General features: G+C 41.3%; 1 protein-coding gene across 1 annotated transcript in view; it reads right to left on the bottom strand.

Moving 5' to 3' along the window:
- NUP133 (nucleoporin 133) overlaps positions 1–13,416 on the bottom strand; it is a 942,256-nt gene that overhangs the window by 759,690 nt on the left and 169,150 nt on the right. Inside the window, exons 5-6 of the mRNA XM_069234985.1 lie at positions 9,131–9,262; positions 7,876–8,046 (exon numbers count right to left, since the gene is read on the bottom strand). Coding sequence (XP_069091086.1) covers positions 7,876–8,046; positions 9,131–9,262 — 303 coding nt within the window. The remainder of the gene's footprint in view (positions 1–7,875; positions 8,047–9,130; positions 9,263–13,416) is intronic.

Raw genomic sequence — 13,416 nt, 5'->3', positions numbered from 1 at the left:
TTAGAAGCTTGGTTGGAAAGGCCAGGGAACTGAACAGAACACTGATGGATAGAAGCGAAAGTGAAACAACGAAAGCCTCTAGTCTGTGGGGCATATCTGCTATCATACCTACAATTACTCAATATATGCATGTATGAGCATCATTTTGTATTTTTGTCTTGTTTTACTTTTACTAACAAATACACAGAGCAGAGTCTAGTTAGATTAGGTTTTAGTAATCTAGGATAAAACAAACCACTTTAGGTTTTGAATCCAACTGATGATAAATACAATGTACTTATATATACACTCTTCAAATTATTTTGTTTGTCTTAGTGTTTTATTGAAGTTTGCCATTATTCTAATTCATCAACCTATGTTACAGAAAAGTGTCTAAAGGTTCTTCCAAATGACAATATATTACTGATTTGTGCACCTATTTCCATAGTCACTGCACCTGACATTTCTCACATAATAACTTTTGAGTCTCTGTCTGGGACCAAAATGCCTTGTTCAAATGTATATATTTTCAAATAAATAGATGTATTACAAGATATATCTGTGGGGTTTCTTTACTCATCGCTATAAAGGTTGTCATATCATTAGGCATGGTGTCTCGTTGGCTAAGGAATCTTGCAGTGGTCTGCCTTTTCCACTACACAGTCACTGGAGTCTAAGGTCATGGCTTTATGTTGCACCACGCTGGACACAATTCCTGAGAGATCCCCACACCTGCACACCTATGTTGGAGGAATCCACACTTATAGGTAATATCCTCCTTAGGGCAGTAAAGAAGTTCCTTTTGACTATGGGAGGTTTGTTAAGATCGAAAGATAATCATTTTCTATAAGGTCTATTCGAATCTCTGTATGCATGGACAACAAGGAAATTTAAATACCAAAGAATGTGCGACTTACACTCCGTTTTATTGGCTAAAACATTCTCCTTTTAACTGTAGACGAATGACATTTGCAATAGAACCAGACCCAGTTTATCCTACTGAAGTATTTTACTCTTGGTTGGAGATAAACTCAGCAGCATTCACCAGGAATGAACAGGTAAATACACCTGTTGCATATGCCTCAAAAAATACAATTGAATTCCCGCTCATATATGCTGAGAATCAAACATTGATTGCTGTTTTTTTAATGTTACTGTATAATTGTTTTCCCTTATTCTATCTGAAACGGTAGTAAGACTACTGGAAGCTAAACACCCACATCCCCAAATAGAATCCTAAAAGGGAAAAATGACACTCCTAAACCTAACCCGAGTGAGAGACTGCTTAATCTATTTTGTGGTTTAAATTGTTTTGGAAGTGTAGCGCTGGTTATAGGCTAGTAAAAGAAGGTTTTCTTTTTTTAAGTGTCCTAAAAACATTTATTGGCTTTACATTTCAGCTTTAACTGCAGGGCTGAAGAGGAACTGCAAAGTGGGAATTGAACCAGTCTGTACCCAAGGAGATTGTGAGATGAAGAGCATTTCCCTTCCCCTATGAACACCAGATTGTGCTTTAGTAATTGTGCCAAAGCCACCTGAGCAGGCCTTTCCCAGTCCCCTCACACCTTGAACAGCCCCTTAGATTTTAGTTCACATACTCTTAAAATAAAATTTTCATTGGCTGTTGCATCCATATTTTGATTTGTTCACAGGGCTAGCATTTGTACTGGACCTAGGGCTTAGGGGTTAGGTTCTGATTGGCTGATAAGGTTAGAGCTAGTGCTCCCATTGGCTTTAGGGCCAGGGTTCTGATTGATTGGGGGTAGGGTTCCCATTCACCCAAGGCTACCTGGTCTCTAGGGATATTTATACTTCGGAATCAGGAAATCCAGGTTGAGGGTAACAGGTTAAGGGTGTTGCCTGTTTGGGCCAGGTTGGGCCTTATGCCTAAGATGCTGCTTGTTCCGCATTCTAAAATCACTCTCCAAGAAAGAACCACAGACACAACTACGCACACAAATTTGCAACAAACACACACCACTCTCTACAAACATACACTGCCAACCCACTCTCCAAACTACCCAGTACTATAACACACCCACATGCTCTTATATCCCTATAAGAGGGACAAACTCCAACATAACACTATTCTGTAATACAAATTAACCAAATGCACTTTTTACTTACCAATAAAAGATGAAGCACACAATTTCACAAACTCCCACCCTTTCAACATAAATACTTTTCAGTACCATTTCAAAACTCATTGCACTGCACTTGCCATCTCTCCGAGCCCTTACTTCATCATCTATCATACCACTTCCCAACACATCAATCCTCTTCTTCTCATATATGACCAATTACAGACTATCAATGCTCTACCAGTAAGGCAAACACATCCCACTGCTCAGCCTACAAACATGGCTCAAATCAAATATTCCCCCTTTATCACAGAACACAGAGATTGTGCTCACATACATCTCCACACCCTTCTCCTTCAACATACAGAACTCACTAGTCCTTCACACCAAAACCAGTACCTTAAATCAATACCAAACACCAGATAATACTAACCCTAAAAAATAAAACCAAATATACATACAGAATTTATCAGTACATACCCTCACTTATACAGCTCCTCACCCCATCCCAACACACATACACACACTCTTTGTTAAATACCAGCATAAATAACCCACATTCAAAGCCTTCTCAAACTCACCTTGTCCATGCAACAAATACACTGATTGTTCAATACACAAACACAGCAATACCCACACAGACGTTTATCAATTGCTCAATTCAGAGTCAATCAAAATGACTCAGACTCCAGCACCACCCCTCTCCTACACACCTTTCACATAAGCAAAAGAAAGCAACTCCATACCTCACAACCTCACATCCTGATATTTTTCACTAAATAAACCTAGAATGCATACAGCCCAACCCCACCATGTCAAACAGACTCACTACTACCTACACAATCAGATAAAAAAAAAAAAAAACATCTAAGCGTTTTGGAAGAAGATAATGATAACCATAATCTATACTGGATTATGCAAGGATGGCACCATTTGTGCCCTTCAAAGCATTTCCAGAGGCTCTGGGAGGATACCCCTCCCATGCCTGTAACACCTATTTCCAATGGGAGAGGGTGTAACACCCCTCTCCTACTGGAAATGCTTTGTTCTGCCTTCCGGGGATTGAGCTGCTCAATCCCCAAGAGGGCAGAACCCAGTCTGTGAGGTGGCAGCAGCTGGGGCTGCAGTGGAAACCTCAGAGCTGCTTTGGCAGTACTGAGGGTCCATAGTGGAGCCTCCAGGGTGCATGGTATTGGCCCCCCAATAACAAATTTGGATTGGGAGGGGGTCAATTCCATGATCTTAGACACCTCAACAAGGCCACATTCGGAGTTACCATTGTGAAGCTACATATATGTATTGACATATACGTAGTGCACGCTTATAATGGTGTCCCCGCACTCAGGAAGTCCGGGAAATTGGCCCTGGACAACGTGGGGGCACCAACTATAATCACAATTTAGATAGAGAGCACTTACACTTTAGCACTGGTCAGCAGTGATAAAGTGACCAGAGTACCAAAAAACAGCAAAAAACGAAATCCAGCACATAGTAAAAAAAATACAGGAAGCAGAGGCAAAAAGGTAGGGAAAACCATGCCAAAGATACCAGGTGTAACAAACATATCCCCAATCTCTCCTAAACCATACAACATATTATCAGGAGTCCTTCAAGGCTCAATTATCTCACAATGCTTTTCAATATTTACATTCAGTCATTACCAGATCTGATTAATAGGTTTACCATCATCTGCTATAACAACACAGATGACATGCAGGTACTTGTGAAACTAGAAATCCCAAAGTACGTTAAAATATAAAAATCCAGACTGCCTCAGGGCAGCTGACCAATGGATGACATGGAGCCACCATAACTTGAATGCCTCCAAAACTGACATACTCACCCGTGGTGACTAGAAATCCTACAACTCTTTCTGTGCCTGGCCTGAAGATCTAGGACCACTTGCAAAAATATCTACATTCTGAGGTAAACAAAATCTTGGAATTACTATGGATGCCATACTGTCAATGAATCCACAAGTGGAGAAGGTAGCCAAATCAAGCACTGTGACAAACACTGAGATGCATCTTCCTGCACCTAGGATTCCCACACAAGGTTCAAGCTTCTCTCTCTCTCTCTCTCATTTCCTATCTAAACTGAACTACTCTAATCATCTGTATCATTAACTTCGTTAATTATGAGAAGACTACAAAAAAAAGTCAGTACACTGCCGGTAGAATCCTCTTACATGAAAAGTCACTTGCCCATATTTCCCCTGCTTTGAGGGTGCTGCACTGGTTACCAGTTGCAAGAAGATACCCCTTCAAGCTGATTTTTATCAGACACAAAGCAATACATAGGAAAGGGCTACTTTTCATCAGGAAAAAAAGAAAAGAAAAGAAAAAGAAAATCATTAAAAAATATATACAACAAAGGAACCTACACTCAAGAACGTCTCCCCAAATAGAATAGGAGGTTCACCAGCTCCTTTGGAGAGGAGGGACATCCAGAATAGCCTTAGCCAAACTGTAGTGAGGAGTATACGATAGGGGCTTGGAGGTTCTGGACATTAGGAAATATTACTAGGCATCGCAGCTCCTCATAGTTAATGAATCGACATTCGCAGACCGACAGGATCCAGCATACAGGATGGATAGAGACGCAATGGGAAGGGGAGGACACAAGGCCTTACTGAACAGCACCAAAGGTCATGAAGCACCAGCAGAATGCATAAGACCAGGAAGTATCAGAAATATTCAGGGAAGACAGAAATTAGAAAGCTGCCCGCAGGTGGTCAGCAATTGACTGATGAGCTCACCTTTAACTGGAACACGCTGAACTACAGGAACACATTTACGCCCAAACTGCAAAGATGGGCTGAGAAAACTGCCATCACCTTCAGAAAAACAAAGGACCAGAGATTAGACCAAAGGCCAAGATGGTGAATTGAAAGTGGTTCCTTTCCCATATGCATGTCCAAGAACACCATCCAATCCTCAGAATATACAGCTGAGGACACCTTAGGTCAGCAACCTGAATTTGCCCTTCTGAAAGAAAGCATTCTAGAAAAAAGTGACCAAATTGGTCTGAGACCACTGTTCTTTTTGGGCCTCCAGACGTAATGTGTGCATTACCAATTTCCCTTCGCCTTCTCTGTTGCTCTTTCAATTGCTACCCTGTAGAAATGACTAAACCTTTTCCGCATAGGTGCGTCATGTTCAGTCAATGTCTGACTGAAAACGGGATGAACTGTGTGGATTGGGGAGGGGTGTGAGTGATAGGAAGGGCTAATTATGACTGAGAGCCTGCAGGACCCACTGGTCAAAAGCAACCGTGTGCCAGATGGGCAAAAAGTGTATTCTGAACAGCTCACCACTGACACAAACATACACAGACAGACACCCCCTGCTCCCCTTTTTCAAGTTGTGGCAGGAGAACAGGAAGACTAGGACTGTTCCAGATTGTTGGTGAACTTGAGGTATGTCACCACCATGCCACGTGGAGCGTCCCAAGGGCTGGACAGAGCGCTGCATTGAGATGCCAGGAATAACCCCTGAACTTCTGATGTTGACAGACCACGTGTGCTGAAGAAGAAAAGACCAAGGATTGCTCCATACAACAGGTATTTTTAAATCACTCCAAAGCAGGATCAGCAGTCCACAGACTAGAACATAACCTACACACTTCTATGGTGTCCAGCCCAGCCCACACAATGTATTTGGCCACATCCTACAGGTTGTGTACTTTTTGTGCAAGGAATTTTTAAACTCCTCGGGGAGGGCAAAAAGATTTCACTCGCCATATCCCATGGGACCAGAGTGACCCGAGCCAAAAGACATTACATTTAGAAATCACAATGCCAAATTGGCTGAGCACAATACCCTCTTGTCAAAAACATAAATGCACTTTGATTACCTATCAGGCAGCAACGTAGGGAAGGCATTCTGTTTTACTCAGCTACAATACTTTGTGGTGATAAATAAAGGCTGGGTCACCCAGAGCAGGCCGATGACATTTAGCAATTCTGCAACTTGCCAGCTGCACCAAAAAAGGCTGTGACCACGCTGGTGTCAGAGTATATGTTAGACAGTCTCTAAAATGCACCAAAAGGCAATGAAGTTGAAGGGCCAGGCTGCAAAATCACATTAATTAGATAAGCCTCAGTTTCACAGTTGGCAACTACAGTACAGTACCTCTGCTGACCTGGGTACTACTATACTAAAGGAGGCACTTTTCTCGGTGGTGGTCCCCAAAGGAGAATCTAGTTCCATGCCTGATGAGTGTCAAGTGAGGTCTAACTGGGTGTATCATTAATATAGTTAGGGACAACAAATTGCCCAATTCCTCCTCCAACTCATTTTCATCCAACCAAGTAAACGGCTTGCAGAGTTCTAATGTGGTCAGTTGGTGCTAAGGAATGTCTTGCCAATTGAGGGACCTGGCTGATCCAGAGTGTATGAAGTACTTGGGTTGGGGCAGCAGTAGAACCATAAAGAAAACCTGTAGCATGGCCTCCTTGAAGATCTGTATCTGCTGCTCTGTCGGATATGGCCCTGGAAATTCAGGGCACATTGGCTCAAATTGTGGAATAGTCATCAGACTGGTCAAAGGTTGAGTCTTTTGAGTGGGACTGAGCAAAATCTCCCTGGAGGGACTGGATTCTAGTTTGGACTTGTGTTTGCACAGTAAGAGAATTGCCCTTGGTCTTAAATATAGACTTACCCGAGGGCACACACCTGATCACTGACCAAAACCGGGACTTGGAGCGGGAAAGGGCCCACAACTTGGAGCCTGACCGATCCAGTTTCTTGTGATCAGCGACAGACAACTTTGCCTCCGAAACTCTGATGGCTATTCGGTGCATTACGGAGCATTTGTCACAGACTTTGATTCATGCTTAAATCTGAGACACAGAGGATATATGTCCTGCAAATCTGTGACTGACATCTGCTTCCTGTAGGTACAGCAGGTGGTGAAGCTTATAGTCTTCTGGAGATAGATACCTAGCACTTTGTTGCTTAAAAACATTTTGGAAGTTGGTGAAGAACCAATAACGTTCAGAAAAGACCTCTGGATCTATGCTGAAGGGTGCAGGGAAAAAAAGGAACTAACAGCATACAGGGATGGCACCTGAATACAGCTGAGAGCTGTCACTTTCGGAGATCGTTCGAGACCACCACCAAGTTTGACATGTGCATGGGAGCAACTGCTGGAAAATGTTTACAGATACATTTTGGTGCTGGTGGAACTCAAAAGGTGAGCAATCCAAGATACATCAAAAGCAAAATATTGTACAATTGGTCCATTTGTGACTTCCTACCTTAAAAACCGTGACTTTCAAAATTAGGAGGGTTACATTACATGGTAAAAGGGTCCTAAAATTAGCAGCTCAGTTTCACCTATGGACCATAGAAGATCATAAAAGCAAACATATTCCTCACTCGACATGCAAAAAAATACTCCAGATAAAAAATGAATGCAAGTTTAAAACAATGATGAAATAAGACAACTAACAACCAAAGAAATGCAAATTAATCAAAAGTTAATTAGTCCCTTGTAAAAATGTCATGTTCAGGCCAGTCATAATTTGAGAAAGCATGGAAGACGTCTCATGAAAAACCTCGTCACATTGTTGATGCTCAATCAATGCAGCTTGAATGTGAATAGGCATTCTCATAGGGTACCTCATGATTTGCCACCTTAGAAAAACTTTAGAGTGATCAATGTTTTTTATTTTCCCAAGCCAGATATCGAGGGTGAAATACAAAATACCATGCAAGTTGTGAAAAGCAGTATCCTTAGCTCACTAGCTTTTCTCTTCTTGTAGGAAATAGTAAGACAATATATTGCTACATTATATATTTAGATAACTTACAACAACAGCTGTATTGGCACCTAGAATTCCAAAAAGTGTTGAAACTCTTCGACCAATGCCAGAGAGCATGCCCTGTCCCTGTTGGAGAGGACGGTGATGGATCTTGCCTGTACCATCAGGAGTCAATCGAACAAGCTGGTTTGCTGAAGATGATAAAACAAAGCTTGCACCCTGGAAAAAAAAGAAATGTAACATCTTTCAGTAAAACCTGGTATTTATATAGCCTGTACCACAGAAGAGTATCCAACTATTCCTGGATTGTTGTGCATCAGCTTTACCCACTGTGCATTGCATAGTGATTTTGTCTAGTTGAAAAATGCAAATAATCTCCTGGAACATACTGCAGGATGACTGTATTGAAGAGAGGGCAGCTGAACAGTTTATCACCACCTCTTCATTTCCCCCAGATCTGGTTATCAGCACAGGAGATAGGAATGTCCTGCAGATGTTGAGTCAGCGTGTCTCTGCCTGACCCGGTTAGGTGTTTTGCTTGTGTGTCGTCCTCCTTCAAGTGCCTGCTTTAGAGTCTACAATGACTTGCTAACCTCAATCGTCTGGTGTGACTACCTCTCAAACATCACTGTTAAATAATTAATGCCTAGTTTGGGAACTGCATGCAAAAACCCTCCTGTTAGTTTCACTTCTTACAAGCAATTACAATGTCCTCTTTCCCAGGGTCTCCACAACCGAATCAAATGTATGGTCATCTTAAGCCAACAACACCTGTCTTCGACCTACAATCCATCCTTCCCTGGATTTTACCTTTCCCCAATCACTCTAGGGAAGAAACCTGAAATTGACCTTCTCTATATAAACCTGTAACCTTTTCAGCCCAGCTATTAGACCTCATCTACCTAAAAAGAGGACAATTTGCTTGAATTGCCCAAAAGCACCTGCTGCAAACCTACTTCGAGTCTCAAAACCTAAATCATGCCTTTTTTCCACCCTGCAAACAAGTAAAGACAAATACCTACCTTTTTAGGTAACTAACAACTCTGGTCATCAGCCTATGCTCACACTTTGCATCTGTTACTCTTACAGCCAGTAAAATTGATAATCTAGGCAACAATACTGTGCAATCACACAGTGTTTCATGACTTGAGTGAGGTATAATTTGATTTCAAAACCCGATGTAGGATGACAACAGTGAATATCTAACAAAGAAGATCTAATAATGAAAAGTACAAAAAAGTTCGAATTTTAAGTAACGGTTATGAGAAACAATACAGGGGTTCAAAAAATAATCAGACAGTACCTTGACAGCAGTAAGGAAAGCACAGAGGTTGCCTCCAAAATCAACAGAATAGTCAGAGTAGGTGCCTTCGTGCACAAGAGTCGGCCAGTAACGAACAGATCCTTCGCAGATGGCAGCCATCACTGCTATAGACTTGAAAGTAAATCAGAGAAATAGAAGTATGTCAAGTCATACTAACAAAATATCCAGATACATTTTCTTCTCCATCTTTTCATGTGTTTTGTCAAGCTAAAACATGAAATTCAATTCTATCAAGGTCAGTAGTGAAAAAAAATACCAAATGAGTAAAATAATCATCACAAAAACCGATGGTGTACAAAGCTGCAGGTATACTTTACTAATACAACATTTGAATGCCTGTAAGATAACACAGATTTGTTGTATTAAGTAATGCATCCCCCCACATCACTTACATGACCCTCTGTTGATAATATCTTACAGAAAACTCAGCACAAGCAATAACCATGTATACTTCCCCTCATTCAGGACTCAAAATTGCCAGGTGCTACAATGATATCTGCTTCCTCATCTGTATACAAACAAACTTCGCACTTGTATAGCGCACTACTCATCCGTTAGGGTCTCAAGGCGCTGCTGTGGAACCCCTCCTGGCTTTTCCCTGTGAGGCACCCACTCCTGGGCAACCCCAAGGGTGAAGCCAGGCATCCAAGCGCTGTCAGGGCCTTGTGGAGATTAAGCAAGCTATTGTCCAGAGTTACAGAGTGGGACCCATTAATTACATTAGGCACCAGAGGCGAGAATTATCTGGTCCAAGGGAATTAAGCCCAAGACCTGCCGAGGCAGGAATTGAACCCTGGTCCCGGGCCAGATATCTGCATCAGGGTCTGCCGCTCTAACCTTTGTGCCACACTTCTCCATCTGTATAAAGTGACTTCGATAGCTCCGGCATATCGCTTAACTTCTCTATCATTGTTGCCAAAGTAAGGGAACATTAATAAAATTGCAATATCAGCATTGTCTCATACTACGATATAGCAATTTCCAAACACTATAGAAAAATGTTTGCATCAACTGCCCTATTTAAATTATACACCTGGAATGAACACTTGGGGCACAGCATTATATATGAAGCAACAGGCACTCAGAGGACTAGAGCCCCTCACACACTTTCAGACCTGTTCAAAATTGCTCACCAGCATTAAGAGGCGACTGTCTTTCTCACTTAACACCAGGGAATTGCCCATCTCAATGGCCGGCCCATCAGAAAAGAAATAGGGTCGCATCTCTTGGCTTGGACTTTTTTTTTTTTAAGCATTTCATCAGTAAGTGCTCTACTCTGCAACATAGGTAAAAGTACTTCCCCCATGCCCGTTCTGGCAATTCACCTAAACCAGTGCCTGGTGACTGTGTGGTCGCTGGTTTTCGAAGACCTTTTTCGCCCTTAGTGTTTGTTTAGAATAACTGTTCGTAACAACTTTAACACTCTGATTAAGAAAGACGCTTTGCCTTGTACCGCTTTAAGGATTTTGTTGTTTAGACAACAGGTCTACTAACACATTGGCCTTGGTTTCATTGCTCTCTTTCAAATAGGTCTGCCGCTCTGGCATCTCTGGATTTAATGACTGAATGTCATCAAGTGTGTCTGTTTTTGACGATGTGACTAAACAATTCAACAGCCTTGATGACGTTCCGATTATAAATTCCTCTGCTCTGAAGGAACTTGTACAGGATACTGATTAGGGGGTTATTAAATTAACATGGCACAATGATGGCATTCAATTGAAAATGTTTGCGGAGGACTGGACTCCATTTAATAAGTAGTTTGGTATTATTTTATTTCATGAGCCCTGGGCAACCACCGAAAAGCTTTTTGAGAATACGCTTGTTTTACAATACTTGCCAAACCTTCTCCATGCGGAAGGGCATAAGGGGGATTAATTACGTGGGTGGCGGTTTCCCTAAAATGTAATATTGGTGCCATACATAAAAGGTTATTCAAGCAGTTTTTCTACAATTTGGTAATGATCACAAGCTTCTTTTTATCAATTATTCTAACAATTTCAGTATATGTAACTCAGCCTACTTCAAAGTTCACTACTAAATGAAACGTTTTAAATGCCAATGTGATTTTTTTTGTACAGTCCCTCACCCTCACCAACATTTATTGCTAGAGACTGCACAAACAATCGATTATATTTTTGTTTCTGGTGATTTGGTGGTGCGCTTTTCTACAGAGCTTTTAGCAACTATAGTCCAATGGTGTTGGGTCTTCCGTTTTACCATTCGGTGAATCAGGAAACTACTGTTGTACTGCAAATTCACTCAATTAGTGAAGGTGAATTCGGGTAATAAGGGGAAATGTTTGACCCGGGTTCAGTTTTGCAAAATTCTATGATACTACTTTATGCCTTGAGCATTATTCTATATTGTGACTGCTCTTCTGGGAGCCAGGAGGTCCATGCTGGCAATTAAAAAGGTTTGTAAATGATTTTAACATTTCTGATCATTGACCAATCACGACTTTCACATCAACTTGAAGCACTCACTCGCTGTATAGCAGTTTATAAACAGCATTTGACAACAAAAGGATTGCAGTTAACCCTAAAGTCTGGGAAGATATGAAAATATCTAGTGCCTGAAGGATTTGTTAGATTTTTGTAGATGTATTAACAGACCCATTTTTCAGAAAGTTTACAGTGTTCTGCCTGATGTACCCATTGCTGCAGATTTTTGGTCTCTCATTTTATTAACCTCAATGAGTCCAGTAGATGCCTTATGGAACACCATGGCATCTATTTTTAAAGCTACTAATATTGGAATTTAGTTTGTAGGAAGTGGCAGAGGCGAGCCCTTTGGACTAATCCCCAGGCCAGCTAGGGTCCCAAAGGACATTTTTAAGAGCAACCTAGGCCTGAAGGATTCCCTACTGGTACTATGGTTTTAAATGCTGCTAATTACCTTGATACACAAACCTCCTGGCCATAGTCCATTACGGACACGGTTTACAAGAAGAAGGGTTAAAGGGGATCCACGTTATCACCCAATACCGCTACTCAACTGCATTGTAAATACCGCTGGCTAAGTCATTATGGACAGAATTCAAACTTGGATTAAAAAAAGGATATTTTCCCTGAAACCCAGTAGAGCTTCAAAACCGGCCAAAAATAGTTTAACAGAGGCTTAGTTTGCATCTGCTGGTCATTAAATATAATGCTGAATTTAGAGACTCCTCACATTTAGCCTTCATGGACGTTAGTTTGGATCTTGATTGCGTAATTAGATCAGGGGTAAGGGCCTTTTTAGCTGGTATTGAAGTGGATTGCGACATTATAGAGTCTCTCTGCATGCCTTTTGATCTTTTGGTTAAGGTTATACTTGGGCCTAGCAATGATTATTCTGGAGTTGCACTTGCCAAAAGGTCCATCAGAGGTGCGCTTTGGTACCCCAGGTTCTTTGTATACGAAGGACTTGGAGGCCTCCATAAGGAAAAAGGGACAAACTGATCCAGGCTGGCAGTAAAACCAGTTTCATTTCTGTTTTACGCAGATACGGTTCATATAACCCCCACAGTTAATGGGCACAAGAACCTGATTGATAGCTATCAGTCTTACATGGATGACACAGTAAACTTCTTCACAAAAAAGTCTCATCTTAGTGAAGGTTCAGTCTTTTTTTTATCTTGGAATTTTGACAACTTCTGCTGTTGGACTCACCTTTTGCACTTAAGGAGGCTTCCACCCGTTTTAAATTCTGAGGCAGATGAGGTAATAAGTTACTGAAATGTGTTAGATATCTACAGAAGTGTATCTTGTCTGTCTGTGACAGTGCTAGTGGCTAAGGCTTCTCTGATACCAAACGTTTTCAGGTGATGGTAACATCTGGATCTGGACATTTGGATTTCCAAAAAGTTGTTTTGGCCAATTCTCATGTTAAGAAGAATGGAATTTGAGTTTTTAGAAACACGCTCTAAAGTTATTGCCCCTTACTTTGTGGATCTATATTTGGGCTAACCCAGTCACTCAGCTGAATGGTAACTTTTTAACAGATAGTCTGAGTTTGGACATTCACCCAAAACACATGGACTCAAATATATTAAGAATAAGAATATGTCTACTGTATTATGAAGACCTGAAATGTTCATGACGTTAACATGAGTGCATTATTGCATTGTTAAACGTTTAAAGCTTGCATCTCCCTGACCTACTCCCCTCTTTCTGCCTGTGTTGCAGATCCTACTGTTGCCCTTCGCATGCTGCCTGCCTTATTTCCTGTATTGCTGTTTTCTTTTTGCTTGTTCTGGTCACTTATTGTAGTGTTTCCTATAT

This window comes from Pleurodeles waltl, chromosome 5 (assembly GCF_031143425.1).
Source record: "Pleurodeles waltl isolate 20211129_DDA chromosome 5, aPleWal1.hap1.20221129, whole genome shotgun sequence".
Taxonomy (NCBI): Eukaryota; Metazoa; Chordata; class Amphibia; order Caudata; family Salamandridae; genus Pleurodeles; species Pleurodeles waltl.
The sequence above is the reverse complement of the archived record's forward strand: the minus strand, read 5'-3'. Positions and strand labels throughout refer to the sequence as shown.